Raw genomic sequence first — 23,086 nt, forward strand, 5'->3', positions numbered from 1 at the left:
TTTTGCCTGGGTGGCAGCTCTACGCTTCCGTACATTCCAGCTGTGGAGAGACTAGCACATCTGTATTTCTTTACTAAAATGTTCTCTGTGTTTTGTTTTTTATGCCACGTGTTTCTCTTAATCTGGGCCTTTGAGTCTGTAATAAATATGTGTGTCGTCTTCACTCGCCAGCAGGTGGCGGTGTGGCACAAATACACCGCGGAGAGACGCTCTGGCGTCACCGACACCCACCAATCAGCGGGAGCTCATCCCCGCTTCCAGGAAGTAAACGTTGAAACTCGAGGCTGTAGAGGTTCTGCTATTGACCCCGCGGCACAGGTCAAAAATCATCATGTCCCTGACGGTCCTGACGTCTGCGTACAGGTACGAGCCTCACCTGGGAGGTGCAGCCGGCTTGTTTTTCCTTTGGCACATTTAAATGACCGTCTCTGCTCATAAACGAGCTATGGACGGCACAAGTAGATACACTAAAGTGACCCAGCAGGTTTGTTCACCAATATAAGGCTGTCAGCTGATTTCCTGCACTCACCTGCTGGGACTGGTTGTGTGTTTGTAGCCGGGGTATCTGCTACCCCGCGGTGTAAGTTGAACCAGTTAATTCAGATCTGCTTATTAACCGTCATCAATGCTCCGTGTGTTTGCTGTTTCCTCCAGACTGAGGTCCCTCTGCAGGCTGCAGCGAATCCAGGCTCACATGGTGAGAAGTTGTAGCAGCAGCATGGTCCACTGCCGCCTCTGATTATTTCACTCACATCAGACATGCGCAGGAACACAGAATCTGCTTCCCTGCTGAGTTTACTACATCTTTCTTCTGGTTCGTGTTGGAAACACTGGGGGTTACTGGAGTAATAAATCATAAATAAATTAGTGAGGGAACTGGATCAATAAGTAATGGCATTGGTATCAATAAAACCTTATCAGTTTTAATCATTAGTCATACCTATCAGTAACCTTCATACATTGACTCTTCCCTCTATTGAAGTGATGATGGCCTTTAGCTTGGCTCGTTTAAAGGGGGGAACCGTAAGTTTGCAGGATAAGCTGGAGGGAAGGTGCAAGAGAAAAATTTGTTTTGATGTCATTGAGTTTAAAAAAACTTAAACTAGTAATGAGCAACAACACAACACAAACAAGTATCTGCTGGCAAAAACGAGGAGAACCAACTGCTGAAGAGTGTACAGGTTTCAGCCTTCAAAGTAAAAAATAGGGCCAGCAAATGCAAAAGGTGATCACTTTAAATCCCAGCCATCCCCAAATCACATCCAAGCTGAGTTTAAGGTAACGGCAGCAAGTTGAGCTGCACCATGGGTTCACAGCTGTACTGAACTTCTCTAAAATCAGAGCCAAGTACTGCTGTCAGTCTGGGGTCCATAACCTGTTAAGAGGCTGTGCAGCAGAATCTGCAGGGTCGAACCAACTGCGCCGTCCTGATTTGTTTAAATGATTGAGGAGTCCGATCAGAGTAGAGCCACTACTCCTCCACACTATAAGGATTTGAAGAGTGTTGGGCATCAGGGAGCCTCCTGGATCCTGATCCCCAACATTTGGTTGTACTGCTTCCTCATTACCTGGATCAGTGGATGTTGAAATGTGTTTGTCTTTCAGTGTTTTTGAGATATTTCTATAGAGGTTTCCTGTCTCTGCTCTACAGATGTCGAGTCATGCAGAACCGGAGGTTCTCCTGGAGAAGGTGGGCAGAACCGGTGTGATCACCATGAACAGACCCAAAGTCCTGAATGCCCTCAACCTTACCATGATCCGGCAAATCTACCCCCAGCTCAAGGTATGTAGTATCAAAATCTGGTATGTGACGAATTAAAAGAAAAATCTTGACCTTTCCTTGTCCACGCACCACCAGGTCCTGAGTGATCAAAGAGGGGCTCAGTGAGCTGATTTTTGTTGAGATGTTTGAAATTTCCTGTCACCTAAACTCCCAAAACAGAACAGTTACTCCGTTAATACTTACTCTTCTTCCGTAGATGCTAAAGTACCGCAACCACTTCTTTATATCTACAGCATGAACAACTCACAGGGATGAAAAGGAAAAAAGGATGACATGAGGCTATCAGCGGGCTGTGGGATGTCATTATTTCCTTATTATGGAGCAAATATCTCCATGATGTCAGTCTCAAACTGAGAATGTGGGAGCTGGGCAGTTTGGGGACAGTCTGAAAAGCAAAGCTGAGATGGTTTGGACATGTGCAGAGGAGGGATAGTAGATATATTGGACAAATAATGTTTAATAAAGAGCTGAAAGAAAGGAAGAAAAGTGGAAGACTTCAAAGGATATTCATGGATGTAGTGAAGGAGGTGGTCATGTGGGACAGAGGAGGATGGTAGGGAGGCAGATAACACACTGCAGCAACCCCTAAAGGAAGTAACAAACGAAGTAGTAGTGTTCATCCGTCCGGTAGCATTCCAGAAACTTGGATAAACAAGTACTGAAGAATCACACTGAGCACAGGTTTTTTCTTTTCCTTTCATTTTTTACCGATGTGTAGTTCGACATTGTGAAAGATCTGTCAGGTTCACCTGTCCTGAAGATGTTTGGTTGTATTTCTGTACAAAGATCCCTTTTCACACTCTTTAAACCACAGATGTAGCTGCTCATGCAGTCTCTATAACTTAATAACGATAACTTTAAGGCAGGTTTTTGAATAAAGGAAGATTTCCTGTAAACAAAAACTGTGTTTTGCCTTGTTTGGGAATCTAGAAATGGGAAAGCGACAATGAGACGGACATCGTGATCATTAAAGGAGCAGGTGACAAAGCTTTTTGTGCAGGTGGAGACATTAGAGGTAAGCAAGCTGCCTTCAAGGTTCAGGTATCAGTTTCAGATGAGTTTTTATGTTGACCTGTGTGACCGATTACTGTTTTTATCTTGTTTTTTTCCCCCTCTCAGCTGTAACAGAGGCCGGGAAGGTCGGAGACTCTCTTGCCCAGGACTTCTTTCGTGAGGAATATATTCTGAACAATGCTATTGGTATGTATTTAATTTAATTTAATTTAATTTTATGTATGTATCTATTTATTTATTTTGTTTAATAAAAATGTTACCTGTCTGTTTTCATTCACTTATCCAAACACTCTGGCAGCTTCACATTGTTCTTATACATTTTATTTCTTCTTTCAAGGATCGTACCGGAAGCCGTATATCGCCCTTATTGATGGCATAACAATGGGAGGGGTGAGTTTGAGTTTTTATCCTGTATTATAAAGTTCAGGATGGATACTGTTTGCCATTACTGGCATGAATTGTAGGCATGAAAAACGTTTTTGTTTTGTTTTTTTTCTCATGAAATGTTATGTGAAAGTCTGCCAGTAGGTGTCAGTGGAGATTTATCTGCTCCTGTTACCTGCTGCCAGTGGCAAGGTGGTCTCTGATTGGATGAAATGTAAAGTGACAAATCATTGTTGCTGCCACTAGTCTTTCCCTCCAGGTGTCAGATTTGGGTGGAATATGAACTGGTACTTTTAGTGTAGTGTCATACATGCAGAGCTGCACACATGCACGGTTCAACTCACCTGGTTACAGGAGATGCTGTGAGGCTTGAATCTCTGATGTGACCTTGATGGTGATGTCACTCCTGAGGTGTCACCGAGGTCACTCACAGCAGCCAGTATCCCATTGGCTCATTAGTCATCACGACCTTGTCTGTGTGCATATGTGTGGGCGTGCTTTGCTACTGTTGTAAGGACCAGTTTAGGTCTGAAACGACTGGTGAAAGGGCATTAAGGCTGCTCTTCACATATTTAGGGGGAAGTTTGATAATTAAGACTTAGTTTTTTCATTAAAGGAGGCCTGTTATTAATTACAGTATATTGATGGAGATACCAGGTAGCGAGAGTTCATATTCATGCACCTGTGTTTGCATTTTGAAAGTGTAGTGGTTAACACATTCACCTTACAAGCAGACGATCCAGGTTGGAGGCTGGGAAGTACCTACAGTACAGAAATCCAGTGCTTCTCTGTAAATATAAGTAGCAGTGGATCCTCAAAGTGGAGCAAGGGTTAATTTGGCCTTTGGTGCTTTTTTTTTTAGCCTCTCCCCCAGTAAGCTAGCTTTGTTCTGATCGGCTACCCCTCATAATCGGTAGGTTTAAATAAGGGTGGAGTTTCTTAGTCTGAAATGAAAATATTAAATCTATCTTACATCATACACAGGCAAGACTTAAAATAAACCTTTCAAAACCTTTCAAACTGGTTCTAGCATCCACCAACAGAACAGAAAATAAGGAAAATAACACAACAGACCCACTCTGAGGTGAGGTTAGGGTTAGGGAATGCATTATGTCAGTGATCCCAGTTACATTGGGAGTGAAAACAGATTACAGTCATGGATAACGGGAGACATAGCAAGCAGAGAAAATGTGCTGGTGTTTGTCTTGCCGGTCTTTCCAGAATTTATTCAACAAACACTCTTTCAGTCAGATTCATCAGACGCTAAACAGCGTTTAATTTTGGATCGAGAACTTTATTGTTGTAATTAACATAAAACCTCATTAGCATGAAAAGAAAAACTGCTAAAGGAGAATTAACAACAAGAATCAAATCACTGGAAAAGCAACGTCGAATAAAACTGTGGGAGCGGAAGACATCTTAGTTTTGTCTGTAACTACAGATTAGGGCTGGGCGATATGACCCAAAATTCATATCTCGATATTTTTTAGCTGGATGGCGATATAAGATATATATCTCGATATATATTTTTTTAAGCCATAAAGTAAGAACAAAAAGAGAGTTCTTAGTCAAAGCTGTGTCCCAGATGTCACACAGGCACTTTTATAACATACAGCACAGATGTACATGAAAAATTACTCAAAATTAAATTATGAGCATTCATTAAATAATAATGCTCCATAAATAAAAGAAAACAAGGTTGTTTTTGTGCTAAACAAAGAGCTCACAATTGTGCAGTCAAAATGTAAACTAAAAGACGCTGAGCGTAATAACAAAGACAGACAGATTTCACAGCTGCTCTGTTCCCAAGTTTTACTGTGTGACTGATAGCCTGGAGTTTGAAATCCGCTTCATAACCACGTCTCTTACAGGTGCCATTTATGGTCCTTATACACACAACAATACGGTAATATTACGTTGATGCACAGTACGTATCACTCCGCGAAGCTCTTCGGTAGCCGTAATGCGCCGACAATCTATCAAGCGGTGCAGCTCCGTAGCTTACCAAAGTCGTACTCAAACATTTTTGACAGATTGCTGAGCGCCGTGTACCACATAAAATCGGTTCGCGGCCATCAAGCACAACCAGAATTCATACATAAGGCGCGCTATCAACGTTTGAGAGAATGAAAGGATTTTAGGGTTAGCGCTGTTAGCTCGTTAGCGCGGTTAGCTCGTTAGCATGTTTAGCTCGTTAGCACGTTGACGCCGTCCAGCCCCACGCATGGGGCGATGCGCAGTAATTCGTTAACGGAGATTTGCCGTGTCCGTCTTGTCGCTGCCTGCACGTGAAGCGATGGGGTAGGAGGGAGTTGTCTTCAGTGAAGGCGAGGCGGAGTAACGTTGCGTAGAGACAAAAGTGGACGAAAGAGAGGCAAACTTGCGGCTCCACAACTATAATTATAACGTAACATAGACTATATCGATATAAAGGATATTGTCACATCTTATATCTCGTATAAAAATATATCGATATGTTTTAAAAACTCGATATATCGCCCAGCTCTACTACAGATGCAAAGTTTCAGTGGACCTTGAGATGGGACTGACTTGCCCAAACTCCTCCTTTTAGCTCTGCTTTGGTCAAAACCATCTGGAAAACATTTGGTTTTGACTTCAACAAGTAGATTCTCAGCCTTTCTGCAGGTTTTTCTACTAAACCCCTTTTTATTTTATTTTTCTGTGGTGTCCCACAGGGCTCAGACCTGGGTCCCCTCTTATTCATTTTATATCTGCTGTCTTTGGGACAGGAAATTTAATATTAGCACTTATTTGCTTCTGATATCCAGTTTTTCACCTGAGAAATGTTATTAAATGAAGATTTATAGTTTCTGTTGAAGAGCTCAGTAAATCTGCCCTAAATCACCTCAGTAGCTCCAACAGACGGTCTCCTGATTTGCTCATGTCCCTTCACTGGCTCACTAGATTACTTGGTGCCAGTTTAAAATCCTCAGCTTCACATACAGAGCATTGAACAGTCTTTGTCTGAATGTTTTTTTTTTTCTTTTACCCACTTTCTAAATGTATCATTATCTCAGATTATTTTCTTTAAAGCACTTTTATAAACTACATAAATAAATATTGATTGTGTTGTAGTGAGTATTGGTGTTAATGTATGTTTGGGGGCCTTACACCCCGGAACCTTCAGAGGTTTTTAAGGGTTTTCCCCATCATAATGTCATGTGGAAAACAGGTTCCTGTATGTGTTGTGGCTAACTGTGGATGTTTCTGAAAGTGGTCAGTAAACGTCCTGAAAGTGGCCCCTGAGTTTCCAAGCATTATTATCCTGAGGTTATAACACCTTGCTTCCACTTTTATGGAGTACATTTTACAGGAAGATGAATCCCCAGAGCTGTGAACCAGAAATCATCTTGTTTCTTGGCTTGCTCTGTGTTTAGACAGCCACGATGATGATGATGTTTTCCAAGACTGACAGAAGCTGTAATTTGTGTGTCAGAACAACAGCATGAAGTAAAATGCTGGATGGATCTCATGCGTGCTGCATTGTGTGGTTTTTTGAAGTCAGCTCTGGTCATCAGCCCATCAAAAACTGTGATGTTTGTTGAATCGTGTGATTTCCACACAGAGAAATCACTTCTGTGTGATGAGTTATGTCTCTGGAACTAAAGCGATTTGAAGTCGACCTCTTCAATGTGTCACGTCAGCACTGAGGCGACACTAATGTCAGAGCAAACCATCCTGAGGGTGGTTGCTGTTTAATGCGCATAACTGGATGGAAAGGGGCAGCTCTATATAAGGACAAGTCCAAGAGGCCCCTGATCGCAGATCTGCTCCAAGCTCAGGGCAGAACCCCCACAAAGAACATATTTTCTTATTACATTAGCGATAACAAACCACCAGGGAGTAAAAGGCAGGTCAGATAGCAGTCAGAGACAAACTGTTTGATTATCCCATCACATCTCATGCACATCAGTCAACGCTCACCTTGTTTAAAGTCCACTGAATTAAGCTCTGTGAAATGCTCCTTATTAATCCACCGTGCTTTGTTTGAGCAGACACTGCGTCCCTGTCCTTCTGTGCTTGCACTTTAGATTTCAAACATTTACATAGTGAGAACACTCTGTATTTAAGATGGCTCGTAAAGGGAAATGCTGCCCGTTTGATAGATATTTGCCCAGAGCTGCATGACTCTGATCTCTGTCTCCTTGGAGTAAAGAGTTCCTGTTTACATTTTTCCTGATAGCCTCATGAAAGGAGTGCCTACAAGGTTTTTAATCTCTGTTTTAAGGTTTTCGTTTTCCATCCAGAGCCTGTGTAGTTGTTTTAAAGGGGAATTCTGTGAGTGAGAGCGATGTGGAGAGTAACTCAACTGTTGTGTCCAAACAGACATCTGTCACTTGGTGTGTAAGTGACAGACTTTCCACTCTCACTCACAGTCTCACCTACTGATTTCTGATTATGCAAAGCCAAATTTGTGTGACAACTACGTCATAATAACCCAGATATCCTAAAGAGGGCTTCAGGAATGCCTCCACAATCTTCAGCACTCTAAGCTTCACCAGCCAAGTTGTAAATTTTTAAGTTGTAAACACGCTCGTCTGCTGACAAATTGGCGTTGTTTACAGGAGGATCTGGAGACATGTTCTTATAAGGCTCTATACCAGCGCTTCGCAGTATTCCACTACTTTTATGGTGAAACTCGAGTAATGTGATTAAACGGCCTCTTGTTCCACAGGCTGCTTTCAGCCATCCTTCTTTTTCTCATTTGTCTTTCTCTTTCTTCGTAAAAGAAGTAAGCTTTCCCACAGTTATTTTCAGGTTATGTTATTTCTGCCCTTTGGCTGAATTTGATACCGTGATTTACTCGTATTAAAACCCGTTTTTTTTTTGTTTGTTTTTTTATCCCCATGATAGAACAGAGAAAAACCCGACTCATAGTGGTCAAAACATTTATATTTCTTTTAATTCAATCATCTTACGGAAGAGAGAGACCCCTGCACAGCCCAAACGCCAGTTGCAGGATCTCTAACATTACAAGCTCAACATGTGTCTTATATGGTGTTATTTTGTTACCTCAGACGTCACACACGTCACACGTGACACACACAGTTTCATTACAAACAAACTCCTTCTACTCAGTTCCTCTTTTCTGTGTCTGATTTATTAATATGCCTGTGCACTAAAACTTCCTGTGCAGCTTGGAATAACTTCCCCTTTCTGAGGTCTTTTGCCAGGGCAACCTGTCTGAACTTAGTTTCACTCTGTCTGTTGCTCATACTCTACAAAAAACATGCAGTTTCCTGTCACCCTGTGACCTAGTCTCAAAGCTGGCCCTCTTTTATACATAAGACAATATAATCAGCAAATAAGCATTAAAATATATATTTAAATCTCAACACTCGGTACATCAATCGTACAGTTCAAGGTCACGTCGCTTTACATGACTCATCTGGTTACTAAAAATAGATGCAGATGAGAGGAGCACTCGCTCGTTTGTTGAAATGTAAATTCTATGTATTTTTGTAATTACATTTGTAACAAACATCAACATGGAAACAGTGAAACCAAAGAGCTTCACACAGATTAAGCAAACAAACACAAACCCCAAAGAAAGGAGGCCTGGAGGAGATGAATGGAGAGGTATGAAAAGAATAGGAGGTGGGTCTTTCAGTACGTAAGCCCTCTCCACCTTTTGAGCCCAAAGTTTAAAAGTGTTGTCTTTAGGACCCATAGATACATGCGATGGACAACTCAAGATAAAAGTGAGCAACTGTTGTTGCCATCCAAAAACACATTTATGGCTTTTAAAAACCAGACTGTTTCCACAAAGTAGTCATTCCCATAACATGTAATAAAAGGTGCCAGTTAAAGAGCATAGTTTACACTTGAAGGTTCATATAGCTTCCACAGCTGTAGATGGAAGTAAAAGTTAAACTGCACAGAGTTCTTATGAACACATCACCATGAGAATAGATGCTACAACTGCAAACCGTAACCACTCTTGTTTGGGGCAATCGTGGCTCAAGAGTTGGGAGTTCGCCTTGTAATCGGAAGGTTGCCGGTTTGAGCCCCGGCTTGGACAGTCTCGGTCGTTGTGTCCTTGGGCAAGACACTTCACCCGTTGCCTACTGGTGGTGGTCAGAGGGCCCGGTGGCGCCAGTGTCCGGCAGCCTCGCCTCTGTCAGTGCGCCCCAGGGTGGCTGTGGCTACAATGTAGCTTGCCATCACCAGTGTGTGAATGTGTGTGTGAATGGGTGGATGACTGGATATGTAAAGCGCTTTGGGGTCCTTAGGGACTAGTAAGGCGCTATATAAATACAGGCCATTTACCATTTACCATTTTACATCCGGTATAACTAGGATCAGGGAAGGGCAGGGGATACTGGATAAAAGAGACGCTTTGAAACGGAGCCAGAGATTAATAATTACCCACGATTAAATGAAGGATTGTGTATAAACATAGAGAGTTTGGATAAACATCACCACTTTAATGTCTGTGATGCGGAGGAACAGAAACAAGCACTGGAAGTTTAGCTGTATCACATCGATCAAACCATTGTAGGTCCTGAGCAAGTTTGGATCTCACAGGGTTTGCATGTCGGTGTCTCTGATAAAATGCTTGGAAGAAGGTGCAAAATTTCAGCTTACCTGTATATACTTTGAAGACCTGAAAGTTTGAAAATATTCATAGTATGACAGCGAAATTTTGCATGCATAGAAAAAAAATCAGCTTGACGGGGTCTGGTGGGAACTTTTTAAAATTCAGTATATTTATAATGAATGACCCACTTCTGAGTGGGGCAAAGCCTCACCTCTGGAAAAATTCTCATGTAAATCCATCCTTAACTTTTTTTTTTGAGAAATGTCATCATGAAATAAATGCAAAGGCCTGTGTCCCCAATGGTGGTTTTTTTTTAAGGTTTTTGGGTTCTGGGTCTTCCAGAGGAGCAACTTCTCTTGGCAGAGGCCTGTTTAGTCTCCAGTGATCAGATATTTTTATTCCCCTGTGGTCGTTTATCTCTCTGCTGTGAGGCGGATCCAGCAGCGCTGCTGTCCAGCTCTGAACTCTTTTGCTGATCGCTGAGATCAAGATAAAGACAGTTTGTCAGCTGTAATCAATCAGCTGCTGTTGTTTTGGCTGTGATTGATCCCTCAGCAGGTAACAACCTTTACTTTGCACTAAACGACAGCATGATTGATCTTTAGTAGTGCTGACTCATAGAGTGCATATACAGTAAGACGATAGCAAGGTGCCAAAAAAAAAACAAAAAAAAAAAACGAATAGAAATCAGTGGGACAATTCTGAAATGTTAAGATGCTGGATGGTGCCGTCAATTGAAAGAGGAAATATCAGCCAGTCATGTTGCTACATTGATTCACAAGGGAATAGTAGGACTGTAACTTGTGCAGGGAAAAAGCTGAAAAACCTTATTTTTCTGTATGTACATGGCTTTAATTTAGTTTATTTCTGTACCACATTTAAAAGAACCTCAGCTGACCAAAATGCTGCACAGGCTGTACAAAATACATACATACATTATACACAAGAGTCATTAAGCAGACTATGAATATACCCAAAAATCCACAATAAAAACCACAAACCTGTAAAAGGTCTCTTAAGTAGGGTGGCGCCAAACCAGCGAGACTCTTTAAAAACATGAACATGTGAAGATGTGACCAATGGCATTTCATTCCTGTCTAAAGACGAAGCTGCTGGATTTTGTACAGGCTGCAGTAATAACAGATCCATGCCGACATTCAAAGAATTACATCATATAATTGTCAGGTAAAAAAGGTGTGAAGTTTTGCTTATAGGAAGACTTTGGTGTTGCTACGCTGGTTTCTCTACACCACCAAATTGTTTTTGTACCAATTTGGACGAGAGGTTGGAGTGCCATGTGAATTATGTGAGATTAAATTTATATCTGTTATTCAAACATGATCCTTTATATATAGAATCTTCAGACACTGAAAAAAAGGTTGGCCCTTATTAAACTGTATTGTGACACCAGTTCTGTGGTTTAATTAATAATTACTGGTGGTTAGTTAACAACGAATGTTGGTCTGCGTTACATCGACTCCCTGACACATCACAGGATGTTGGCATCGGTTAAATGTCACACAGATTTAAACTATTTTTATTGATGAAATGCCACGAGTGTAATCATAAAGCCCACATTCATAAAGTCAGGATTGTGGGTTGTATTAATACACTGGTGTAGTGAGAGCAGAAGAACTGTGTACACAGAGTCTGCTACACATTCAAACCCAAACTCATTAAACCAGATCCCTGAATTTATCAATGGGGGTCTTTTAATTTGGGGAGTCCACTGCTAAAGGTTTCCATCATGATAATGGAGCGAGTGGGTCCTCAAGTTAAATAATCCTGATTTTTGAGGGTTTGTGTATCGCTTCCTGTTTTTATATCTTTTTTTTATTGTTGCTGTCCACATAAATTACAGTTTTGAATGTTGTGGATCGACACATTCTCACACGTCGTGTCATTTTTGGCGTTGGCACTTTGACAGAGCTACTGTGGAAGTACTGGCCGCCAAGAGGTGACGATCCTGACAAAGTCCGCATTAAGACGTTGGAGTGATGGCAGTCGCATTATGCCGTAATCTTTTTAACTTTGGATGTCAGAGCTGGGAGTGATGTCACACCCAACTTGAACATGTTCCAGTAAAGCTTTCTCCGTGCCAAGCTAGAGCCATTCAACAATTCATCAACAAAGTCAGCGTTGGTTTGGCTTCTCCAACTTTTTGAGTAGAATGTCAGATTTTAAGAAGTGATCCAGTTGTAAATTCGGACTGAGACCTCGGGATTTCTGATATCAGAACACTGGACAGCAGACTGGACTCTGTTGTGTTTTGCACTTGATGTTGCTTTTTTAATTGATGAGTTGATGATCAAGCTCAGGTTATAAAACTACCTGGTTAGAGTTGAGAAAAGATTGTAGTTCGGGGTAAAATCCACCCCTGTAAGAGCCATTTACTCCTTCCTTTGTCTAATTACACACATGTCAAATTCACAAAGTGAGTGAGAGGTGAGAACGTTGAAGCCTGAACGTTACAACAGCAAACGCCATAACCCACCACCAGCAGACACTCGGCATTGGGATGAACTGAGATACACCAGCAGCTTTTACACAACAAACATTTTTATGTGTTGGGTTTTTTTTGGATTGAACAATGTTCTCTTTGAACGTCTAACACTGTTATTGCAGATATATATTTGACCTTCAAAATAAAAGCTTCCAATTGACAGGTACTTCAGTTATAATGAACAATCAGGTAGTGTAATTTTCCTGCCTATCTGCAGGGCCATATGCATTCAGGTATGCAAGGGGATGTTGTTTCCAAGGCAACCTTATAATATAACACACACACACCTTACTGTGCTGGAAATGTCCTCTGGCCAACACTGCTCATTAGCCTTCACCTCTCTCCCTGCTGGGAGCTGCATGAGTTAAACACACACACACACACACACACACACACACACACACACACACACACTTTCTTGACAGGTTAACCTGGTTTACTTTTTTCAGCCAATTTTCATCTGAGTCTCCAGCTTTCTGTAGAGGTGACGGTCATTAATGACACTGATCCCTCCTTTTTCTTTTTTTTTTTCTTTTTTAAATTTTACTCTATTCTATCATATGACTTTTATTTTATTTCTCTAATTATTTTAAAACGTGTTCTCTTATACCTGTAGGGCGTGGGTCTCTCAGTTCACGGACTGTTTCGAGTGGCCACTGAGAAGACGCTGTTTGCGATGCCAGAGACTGCCATTGGTAAGCCTGCGATCTGCCTGATTGAGGGAGTGCTCAGTGGCAAGGGTTGGCCCACATCAGTGGGAGTGTATATCTAGAATATTAATTATGTAGGAGCAATGATTTCAAGCTGGACCCAGTTCACATACAAGGTCTGTCTGCATTTGAAGCTGGGGAGCCAAACACGAGCAGAAGAGTGATTTGCATTCAGTGCAGTTTGCTGATGACCTCATTCCTAAATAAGTGTTGAAAATGAACTGCTAAAATGGGCAGGGTGGAAAAAGTAAGTCCAGCGTTTAAGCCTTTAATCTTCAGCAATGGTACAAATCACAAAAAGACCTTTTCAGACAGTTTGGAAAACAGAAGCTCAGTAATCTAAAAATAGGAATATTTAGTCTTTAGAACTTTTTAAGGCGGTAGATAAGATGATGATGATGTCACCAATTGTTTTTGGGCTGCAGTTTATCTGCTGCCATTTTGTCTTTTTGGAGCCAAAAGTAATTCAACATGGACAAGAGGGTGAAGTGCTGAGCTAACAGCAGAATAAACAAGCGGGGCATATTCGCTGTCACCATCTTGAGCGGGGTGGGTCTGACTGAGAAACTGAGGCCACTGCATGCTCATTGGCCAGCGACTTGTGATTGACAGGTTGTTAGCCAATGAAAATACTCTGGGTAATCGTCCCTTCTGACCATAATTTGCAAAATTAACTTCAAACTTTGTTCACCAACACAGAAATGTTCAAGAGGTCCTGTTCAGGGATTAGAACAGATTATAAGAAGCCTAACAGACAGCAATCAGGTGTGCCACCTGTCAAGCAAAGGAAGCATGAATTATAATTATTTAAAAGGAATCACCCTTGTACATGTTGTTCTACCAGGCGGTAACATGTTGTTTTATGCTCCCTTTAAACGTGGGGGTCTATGAGGAGTGGGTCACTTTTGTAGAGAGCCTCAAGTGGGCATTAGAGGAACTGCAGCGTTTGGTGGCACTTCTTTTTCTAAGCCAACTAAAAAACTTTAAAATTATTCATAGGAGACTGAAGCGGCAGTGTCATAGTGTATTTTAAATTGGTAGTAGTTCAGGAACCCTTAAATGGGTTGCTGTGGTTGCTTAGTTGGACTTGCTAAATGCAGTAGTGGTAAGTGTGTGGACTCGCTGGACCAGCACATCACTTTCTGTGTGTAAAAAAAGATTGATATAGAAGAGTCGAGCCCACTGAGAGGTGATCCAGCGGTGCAGCTGTCGTCAGTAACAGCTGCTTTTCCCATATATGATTCATCTTTTCCTGGAAGACGTACATGTCAGTGATAGAAAAGCAGGCTGTATGTTGTTCTACTCCTGTTGCTGCCTTCTGACACAGAAACTTTTTTTTTTTTTTATCTGAGCCTCCAGGGAGATAGGGAAACAAACACACTGCATCACCCAGAAGGGAAGAGACAAATCCAGGACTTCAAACAGTCACAGAGCAGGAAAGGCCAATGCTCTGCAGGTGGATGTCAGGAGTTTAGTAAACTTCTTGACTAAACTTTCTAAAAATATGTTTTAAGAAATGCTACATTAAATTTAGCCACTCTAGCAAAACTGAGAAAACTTGTGTCCTCCTTCTATACATCCATGAACTTTCTCTGTGGTCTTCTTCTTCTCTTCCTGCCTGGCAGCTCCATATTATCCACTATCCTTCCTCTGCACATGTCCAAACCATCTCAGCCCAACCTGAGCTGTCCCTCTGATGTGCTCATTTCTAATCCAGTTCATCCTAGTAACATGTCCTGCACCAGCCTCGCTGGCATAATTCTCCTTTTTGACTCCAGTAGGTGCCAAACAAAATTATCATATTTTATCCAGCATGAACTGAAACTAGTGAAACTTTCAGTTTTCTCATCGACTTGTATACAACCAGAGGCCTTTTCGCCTTCTGCTGGCAATTAGAAAGAGTGAAGGTTTAACATATTCCTACATCCATCTTTTTACAGTCCATCCATCCATCCATCCATCCATCCATCCATCCATCTTCATCCGCTTTATCCGAGGCCGGGTCGCGGGGGCAGCAGCCTAAGCAAAGAGGCCCAGACCTACAGTCTTTGGAAGCAAACATAAAAATCACATCCTTTGAATCCTTCGGCAAAAATCATCTGTCAGTGTGTTAGTTGCTGAAGAGTTGTAGAAGGTCAAATTCTTTAATTATTTCATGCATGTTTAAAGATAATAGATTACAGTGTCCTGATATGGAGCCAGAAAATGATCTGATCAAACTAAAAAGTGCTACATTAACCTGTTAGATCTTTTAAAGCATCATAACTGAATCATGTAGGACATCTTTGTCTGTTGCAGTGTGAGGCAGGTCCTCCAGTGAAAAAGGCCACTGAGACACTAAACTTGTAGGTTCCTCTCTCGCTAATTGTCTCTAGTGGACAGATGGTCATCTGCTGAGGTGCTGAGGAGATTAGTAACAAATCTGTGACAACAAATGCAGTCGACATTGTACCGTGAACTAGCATGTTGTCAATGAAATCCACTGGGATTACCACAGCTCTGTTGCTGTGAATGCGTATAAGCTGTTTCCAGAGTGATATGACTGTAAAGGTATTTGTTACAGTGGGTTTGTGTTGCTGTGATCGAACAGTTAATGTCGTCAGTGTCTTCATAAAGGTTCTCAGGGTGTTTTGTAACGTTCTGTGCAGGTTTTATTACGTTGGTCCTGGAGTCAGTGGATTAGGAGAGGGCTTTGCAGCGTGGGCACTGCTCATTTTTTCCGAGTCTGTTCAGGTTCTGATAAATTGATTGTGTGCACTCGCTCCCTCATACGTGCAAACTTCCAAGGACGCTCGAGCCATTCTTCATTTGACACCCACACATACAAACAGAAGCATGTCAGACTTATTATTCTGAAGTACTCTGGGCTCTGACTTTATAATAAATCTTCTGCTGATGTGTAGCGCTGTGGAGTCGGTCTGGTGTCTGGAGAGAGGTGGAGGGTGAAGATTATGTTGTCAGCGGACAGGAAATGAGCGTAGCAGCAAGAAAAAGTAGGAGATTCCCGCCGATGTGCTCTGATATTTGTCTGGGGTTTTGTCAGAGGCTAGGCTAAAGTAAGGAGTGGGAGGAAATGGGCCAGTATTTCAATCGTCCATGCTCAGGATTGGCCATAATGGGGCAAAGATGTTCTACACTGGATGTGATCTGTTTTAAAGTGTCAGTTCTTCATTTGGCGTGCTCTCTTGCACATGAATTGGCACACAGAATAATTTGATTTTAACCTCACCGTTAAGTTTCTTGAGTCTCCTGCTAGCTTTGAATCTCTCCCATCACTTTGGCGAGGACAAGCAGAAAATCTCGCCTAATCCCCTTCCCAGCTGCCATGGTCATAACATTGTCACGATTGTTTTTACTAAAAGCTCTCGACTTGCAGGTCACCGCATGGCCGTTATCAGCACGTCCCCTGGGTAATCAGGAACTTCACACCGCGTGATTTTCCATCAGGGATGAGCTTTTTCTGCCTTTTTCACTGGAATGCAGCTACCTTATAGACCCCACAAGCTTATTTTAGACCTGATCCTGGGGAGGAATCCTCTCAAGAGCTTCTCGTCTGTGCTGGTTTACTTTAACCAGAGTCGCACTGTGGACTGAATCTTGCTTTTTCCACTGTGGTATTCCAGAGTTAGACGACAGGGTTTCAAACGCTGCAGGAGCTTTAAACTTAGTGCCAGTAAACTCTGAAAATGTTTGAGATGTAGTTCTCATATTAGGGGCACATTTACTGATGTAGAATTAAAGGCTTTGCTGTAACAACAGGATGTGTCCACTTATTAAAATTTTGGAGTCTGGATATGATTGTTAGATGGATAAAATGGTCTGTTGCAGTCTAATTGAATTAATCTCATTAACCTTTAAGTCATCACGACATCCTCCATCTGTGTGAAGGGGAAAAAAATGGTTAGACATGAGGAACAGAGCCGAACTATGAAAAAGTGAGTTCTTTTTGTTACCCCCAAAATTATGATAAACAAGTCATAGCAAAGATAAACAAGCAATAACGAGGCAATAACTGCGTGTTGTCTCAGTCCCAGCAGATCATTGGCAAAAAGGAGAGAAGATGTGTTTCTGTTGTTTTTAAAATGTACTTATCGTATTTTCACGTAACATGACATGTAATCAAAAGCAGGTGAACACAAGGCTCCATATGAACCTGTAAATGCACTGGTTCACAAACATTGAAGCATCACATGGGCGTGATTTAGCTGTAGCTGTCAGTGCCTGAGATTACTTAATTATTCCCCCAGGAAAACTTGTCTTTGTATTAATAGCATCTCTAGCAGTACTTACATCATATCTTTATATCTACACACACAAGCACGCTGTAACCCCTGTTACCCCCCGTGAGGCGGGATTAACAGATTTAACTCGGCCCTGCCAGCCTTCTGAACAACAGCCATAATCTGCCACATTTATAATATTACATTTTCAGCCATAAATCAGGTCAGCTTATCTAATCCCCCCCTCTCGCCACACTACAGAACCCGCAGTAAGCACTGGACTGTCGCGTCCTGTCAGAAATATTGAAATCAAATGGAAACATTATTGAAAGGACAGAACGAACGGATTAAATCTGCAGATTGTGATGATGATCATTAATTCTCCTAAGCTGCATATTTGGCCTTTTGTAGTGTGCCAGTGGCCTTTTGCTGGAATACCACCATGTGTAAATTGTCTTAGAGTGAGGGGGGATGATATTTTAGGACAAAACCATTGATTATTCTCAGGGAAAAGTCATTATAATAAAAACCCTTGCTTGGCTTGTGTAAGTCACTGATTAATAGGCATGCTGCTTTCATGAAAAACCTGTGCAAACTGTTATTAACTCTGCTTTTCATTTTATTTTGAAAGGGCTTTTCCCTGATGTGGGAGGTGGCTATTTTCTGCCGAGGCTCCAGGGGAAGTTGGGATTGTTTCTTGCCTTGACGGGCTTCCGACTTAAAGGACGGGATGTGCAGAGAGCCGGGGTTGCCACTCACTTTGTGGAGTCTAAGAAGGTACCGTGTGAGCTTTCAGTTCAGGTGTTGGAAGTGCGGGGGTGAGGTCAGAGCTGCACTGGAAAGCCAGATGCTGATTCACTGGAGGCCTCACTCTTGTTTACGGTGCCAGCATTCACCGGCCGGCGCAGAGGCCAGTTGTGTTTTTCTTGCTGTTGGCATGAGGTCAGAGCGGTGGGCGGCAGGTTGTTTATGACTCTAACCTTGGTTTGGGCAGAAACAAACACATCTCACCTCAGTGGAAGTTTACCAACAAGACAAAGGGTTAGATAAGACAGGAGAGAGGACTCGGAGGTAATGAGCTGATGCAAGAAGAGCCAAAATACACAAATTCTGAATCTGAGTAAATAAAACAAAAGGAATCTGCACAGAGTGTTAGCAATGAGCTGACATGAACAAGGAGAAAGAAACAAGATTATCGGTGGGGTCTGATAGTCAAATTTCATTAAGAGGGTAGCTTACCGATTGAAGTGTTAGATTGATTTTTCCATTTTACTTTCAGGTACTGTTTTAGCATCTGTTTTTATTTATAGTTTAGACTTTATTGCATTGATGACTTCCAGATTAAGTATAATCTGAGGTATTTGAGGTCGGCCTGATGAAGGCCTCAGTGTAAGTTCATCAGTGTAGTGAAGGAGGACATTCAGAAGTTTGATGGGACAGAGGAGGATGCTTGGGATAGGATGAGATGGAAGCAGATGACCTGCTGTGAAGCAAAGGGAGCAGCTGAAAGAAGAAACTGAGAGACTGCAGGAAGAGGCGGTGAAGATGAGGGCAGGGCAGGCAATTGCAAAGAAGGAAAAATGGAGAAAGTAAAGACAAAGCAATACACGCAAAAAAATGTCAAAGTCAAACAGGAAGCGATCAAGGACGACTGAGATGGAGAAACTATAAACAGAGTTAACATAACCTAAATTTTTCATTAGTCGGGAATAACAATCCTCACATTCTGTTTATTTATTAGACGATAAAACTATGTTTAGTGAATGTGCTGACACGTCAGACTTCTACACATCATAAACGACAGATCAGCTGCAGACTGACTTTTTCCGTTTGCATTAAACAGATCCCAGACCTGCAGAAGGAGCTCGTGGACTTGAAGTCTCCCTCTGCTGAAGATGTCTCCAGAGTGCTAGACTCCTACCAGAGCCAGGTTAGAAGCCAAGAAGCCAGTCATTTACACAAACATGTGGCTTAGACTCTAGCTGTATATTTTCATTACTGCATCTCACTCTTTGTTTCTGCTCTTTGTCCACAGAGCAGTCTGGATGCTGAGAAGCCTTTCATCTTGAAAAAGCACCTCTCTGATATAGACAGGTGGGCCATGACTTTCTTCCTGAAACTAGGTTCAGGAGGTGAGCTGGAGTCTGTTTTTGTTGGTGACAGATAAAGAAAATCTACAGAAACACTGTATTTAGTCAGAAATGTATTCCTGAAATCGGCTTTCAGGGCTCCATATGTACTCTTATATGCACTCTTTCAGTGCTGGTTTTAATCTCTTTGTGCTCTGTTTTTAAAGACTATCAGCCTTTTATTTATTTTCAGTCTCTTGTCCTTTTAAATCCTGTCAGGCTCTTCAGCGCCAGCAGTGTGGAGGGCATTGTGAAGAACCTGAAGACCGACGGCTCAGAGTTCGCTAAGAAACAAACTGAGGTGCGTTGCTCCTCTGCGGCTCAGTTCAAGTAGAGTGCGGTTCAGCTGCTTCTGTTCCAACAGTCAGCTGTCTTTAAAACACGAACTCTTACAGAGGCTGATGGTGAACACCACCCTCCGATAAACCCACAGACAGAGCTGGAATGAAGCCGGGGTGTTATTTGGCTCCGCTGTGCATTTTGGTAATTAGTAGTTACCTGAGAATGAGTACTTAATGAGGTTAATCACCGTGCCCTGCTGGCTGGAGCTAAAGACACTTTAGTGGGGTTTCAGGGTGAATTATCATGGCTTCATTCACTAAAATTCCCTCAAACAGCCTAAAAAGCGATGTCCCACTTCACTCGAGATTAAACGAGTCACATGACCCTCCCTCCCTCACCTACCACACTTCTTAAATCTGTTCACCAGGAAAGTCATGAGCTTGATCTTCTCACCTTCAGCAAGACCAAAGCAAACAAACAAAAAAAAGTTTTTATTAATGAATCTTTATTTACATGTTGAAATAATTGTGATGTGATTTTTGTTTCTGGATGTAAGGATGTTCTCTGAATGCTGTCGTGTGAGAAGGAAGTAGAGTCTGGACATGGGCACGAGGAAAGAGCTTGGGTTTTTTTTGGCATTTCGATGATGAGCTGATGATCTTTTTAAAAGTTTCCTTCTCTCTTTCGGCTGTCACTGACTAAATCCTGGCATTATTGAGAGGTTTATATGTGTATAAGTAACAGCTGGGGCTGTTAGAATCCACAGAAGGAACGATTTGTCTTAGATTGTGACTGTTCTGATATTATGAAGCCAAATCTGAGTAAAACAAACAAACTGTTTCTCTTCCTCTAGACTCTGTCCAAAATGTCTCCCACGTCCCTGAAGATCACCCTCAAGCAGCTGCAGGCGGGCGCAGCTCTGAGCCTGCAGGACGTGCTGGTGATGGAGTATCGACTGAGCCAGGCCTGCATGGTAAAAACCATCACAGTGAAGTCTGAAACCCAAGGTGGTTTCACATTTCAGCTCTGATGATGTGTTTCAGGGAGTGATAAGGCATTGTTTGTGTTGTGTTGCAGAGGGGCTGTGATTTCTATGAAGGCGTTCGAGCCGGTAAGTCACTGCAGTACAGGGGACACAAAAGCAGAAGAGGATGGGTATGAAACTTAGTCTTGTAACTTATTTTTACATAGATTTACCAAACATAATAAACACTGTAGGATCAGTAAACTAAAGTAAAATGAAAATGATAAAGAGATTAAAACGTTACCTGATTTAAACCGTGCCGATCTCCTCTTTGAGGTCGTCTCCTGGTGCATCTCCTCCAGCTCAGCTGAAGGCGCTTAGCTCATGCACATATGCACAAAGGCAAATTATGAGCTTCAGGGGGAGATCTGAAAAATCAGGCTTGCTGGAAGAGGTCCTGAGGTACACACGAAGACAACCTTGAAGGGGAGATCAGCCTTTTTAAAATAAGCTTTGGTTTTTTGGTTCAGATTTAAAGTATATACTGGGACTAGCAAGGATTCTGAGCAGTGATTATTATAATCACGGATCACTCTGCAGAAGTATATGCTCGCCTCTAAAGGTTGTGGGTTAGTTATTGTTCCTCTTAGCATCACTAAACTCGATGTTCTGTGTTTTTAGTGCTAGTTGACAAAGACCAGAATCCCAAGTGGAACCCATCAACACTGGAGGAGGTGTCCAACCAGATGGTGGAGCAGTGTTTTTCCTCCTTGGGTGAGAAGGACCTGACTTTGTGAAGTTGGTCAGCAGCTGCCTCCCAACTTCAAACAACACACCGCTAAGCCTTCTCTAACCGGCCACTTCCTGTCCCCCCCCATCCTTTTATGGAGGAGCGTGCCGCTGTGGATGGAAGCGTGTCAGCCCTTGTTCATAAACCGTGTTATTGCTGTAGAATAAGTAGTAGTTCTGGTGATTCTTTACAGAAAAATCACGACTATGTCTCCACAGCTGAGTCATGCTCACAGGCAGAAGAGGGAGCAGGTAGTTTGGTGCACTGTTGCTCTGCAGTGGAGTCTTTCTGCATAGTTTGTACAGTTGTAATGTTACAGTGCTGCATGTTAAAGGATCAGAACAGCAGTGCTACATTAGCACAAGGACACAGGAGGGGATAATGATCTCACCACTGAGTGCTTCACTACATTTCCTGTGGATGTTTGTTGATGTGACACGGAGCAGTATCATCTGTAGTCCTGCAGCGCGGTCACAGCTTCTGATACAGATCATATATCGTCTCAGCTTCCTGTTTCCTGTTCCCTTTTTTTTTCCCCTCCAATGTTTAATCTCATACAGGCCGCATCATTTAAAACCCCTCAACGCTGGATAACATCGATCATCTTGTTACAGTGCGGTGCTGGGAAACCTTTGATGTTGCTCTGACAAGGTGCAGCTTCCTAAACGTTTTCGCATTGATCAAATTTGTTGGAAAAAGCTCAGTCCACAGAGACCCTAAACAAAGACTGTATATTAAAGATGGGCATACCCACATGACATCATGCACTGGTTTGCACAGTCCTCTTTTTGAAACCTTAATACTGCGCTTTTCTATCAAGTTTACTGCCATTTATAAAGACTTAAAACTAGTGATTTAACCCATGTCTTGTTAAGGAAAATCTTTTGATTTTGTAAATCAATCGTGCAGTTGATTTTTGGGTTTTTTTCCTCATGAACATCTATCTTTAAAAAAAGAAGACATGTTTGTCACCATAGGAGTCGCCCCCTAGTGGGCATTAAAAAAGGTTAAAATGTCAAGGTGCTTCGGCTTAAGTTTTTAACTTCGGAAGCTAAGCCCATCTTCATATACAGTCTATGGCCCCACCTGGCAACCCACTGGACCCAATGGGCCATTCTAACACTGGTCACAGAAGTTGAATCCTCTGATAAGTCAGAGCTGATATGAGTACAGTCCTTCTGGAATCAAGTCTCGCCACTTGTAGGTGAGATATGAGCATTTATTTTGAAGCATTATTTCAATTTTTTTAATGTTAATGGTTACCAAGACTCATCAGTCAAGTCTGATTAACATCTTAAAGCAAAAACCTTTTCCCCCCACTATTAATTACACATTTACTAATATCTTCACTGTTCTGGAATATCCCTAAATTCTCTGGTACTGGAAAAATGGTTTTAATGTTGTGGCAGATCAGTGTAAGTGCTACCTGTAGTTGTTTTTAGGTATAACAGGGAATTAATAAAGTGTTCTAACACAAATCCAAACAATACTTCGAAGACAAACCTATAAATTACTGCTGATATTGAATGTATCTGCATAATTTAGCAAAGCAAATCTGGTTTTAGTCGTCTGAAATGCACGTTTTGTTTTTTCTAATAATTTTCCCGATGTTTGTTCAGAGGAAATCAAATCACTTCCCTCATCATTAGGTCTCTGCAGCTGCATTATTTATGAAACAACCAGAGTCGGATTCAGTGCTGGAACAGAGGGCAATAAAAGAGCTGGTCACATGAAATTCTATGTGT

The 23,086-nt window shown here is 41.9% G+C and overlaps 1 protein-coding gene across 3 annotated transcripts; it reads left to right on the forward strand.

Annotated features, from left to right (window-relative positions):
- Window positions 1-213: 213 nt before the first annotated feature.
- Window positions 214-23,076, forward strand: hibch (3-hydroxyisobutyryl-CoA hydrolase). 3 transcript variants are annotated; one of them, XM_026144428.1, is made up of 14 exons: window positions 214-363; window positions 655-697; window positions 1,652-1,783; window positions 2,714-2,798; window positions 2,903-2,983; window positions 3,135-3,187; window positions 12,863-12,941; window positions 17,808-17,953; window positions 19,020-19,106; window positions 19,212-19,270; window positions 19,525-19,606; window positions 20,441-20,560; window positions 20,665-20,698; window positions 21,233-23,076. In XM_026144428.1, exons 1-14 carry the CDS (start codon window positions 332-334, stop codon window positions 21,346-21,348), a joined length of 1,149 nt encoding a protein of 382 aa, XP_026000213.1. In that variant the 5' UTR covers window positions 214-331; the 3' UTR covers window positions 21,349-23,076. The 3 variants fall into 3 exon arrangements, with proteins under 3 accessions (XP_026000213.1, XP_026000214.1, XP_026000215.1); XM_026144429.1 differs by lacking the exon at window positions 214-363 and adding an exon at window positions 372-484; XM_026144430.1 differs by lacking the exons at window positions 214-363; window positions 655-697 and adding an exon at window positions 704-814.
- The last annotated feature ends 10 nt before the right edge of the window (window positions 23,077-23,086 follow it).

Source organism: Astatotilapia calliptera, chromosome 16 (genome assembly GCF_900246225.1).
Source record: "Astatotilapia calliptera chromosome 16, fAstCal1.2, whole genome shotgun sequence".
NCBI classification, from domain to species: Eukaryota; Metazoa; Chordata; class Actinopteri; order Cichliformes; family Cichlidae; genus Astatotilapia; species Astatotilapia calliptera.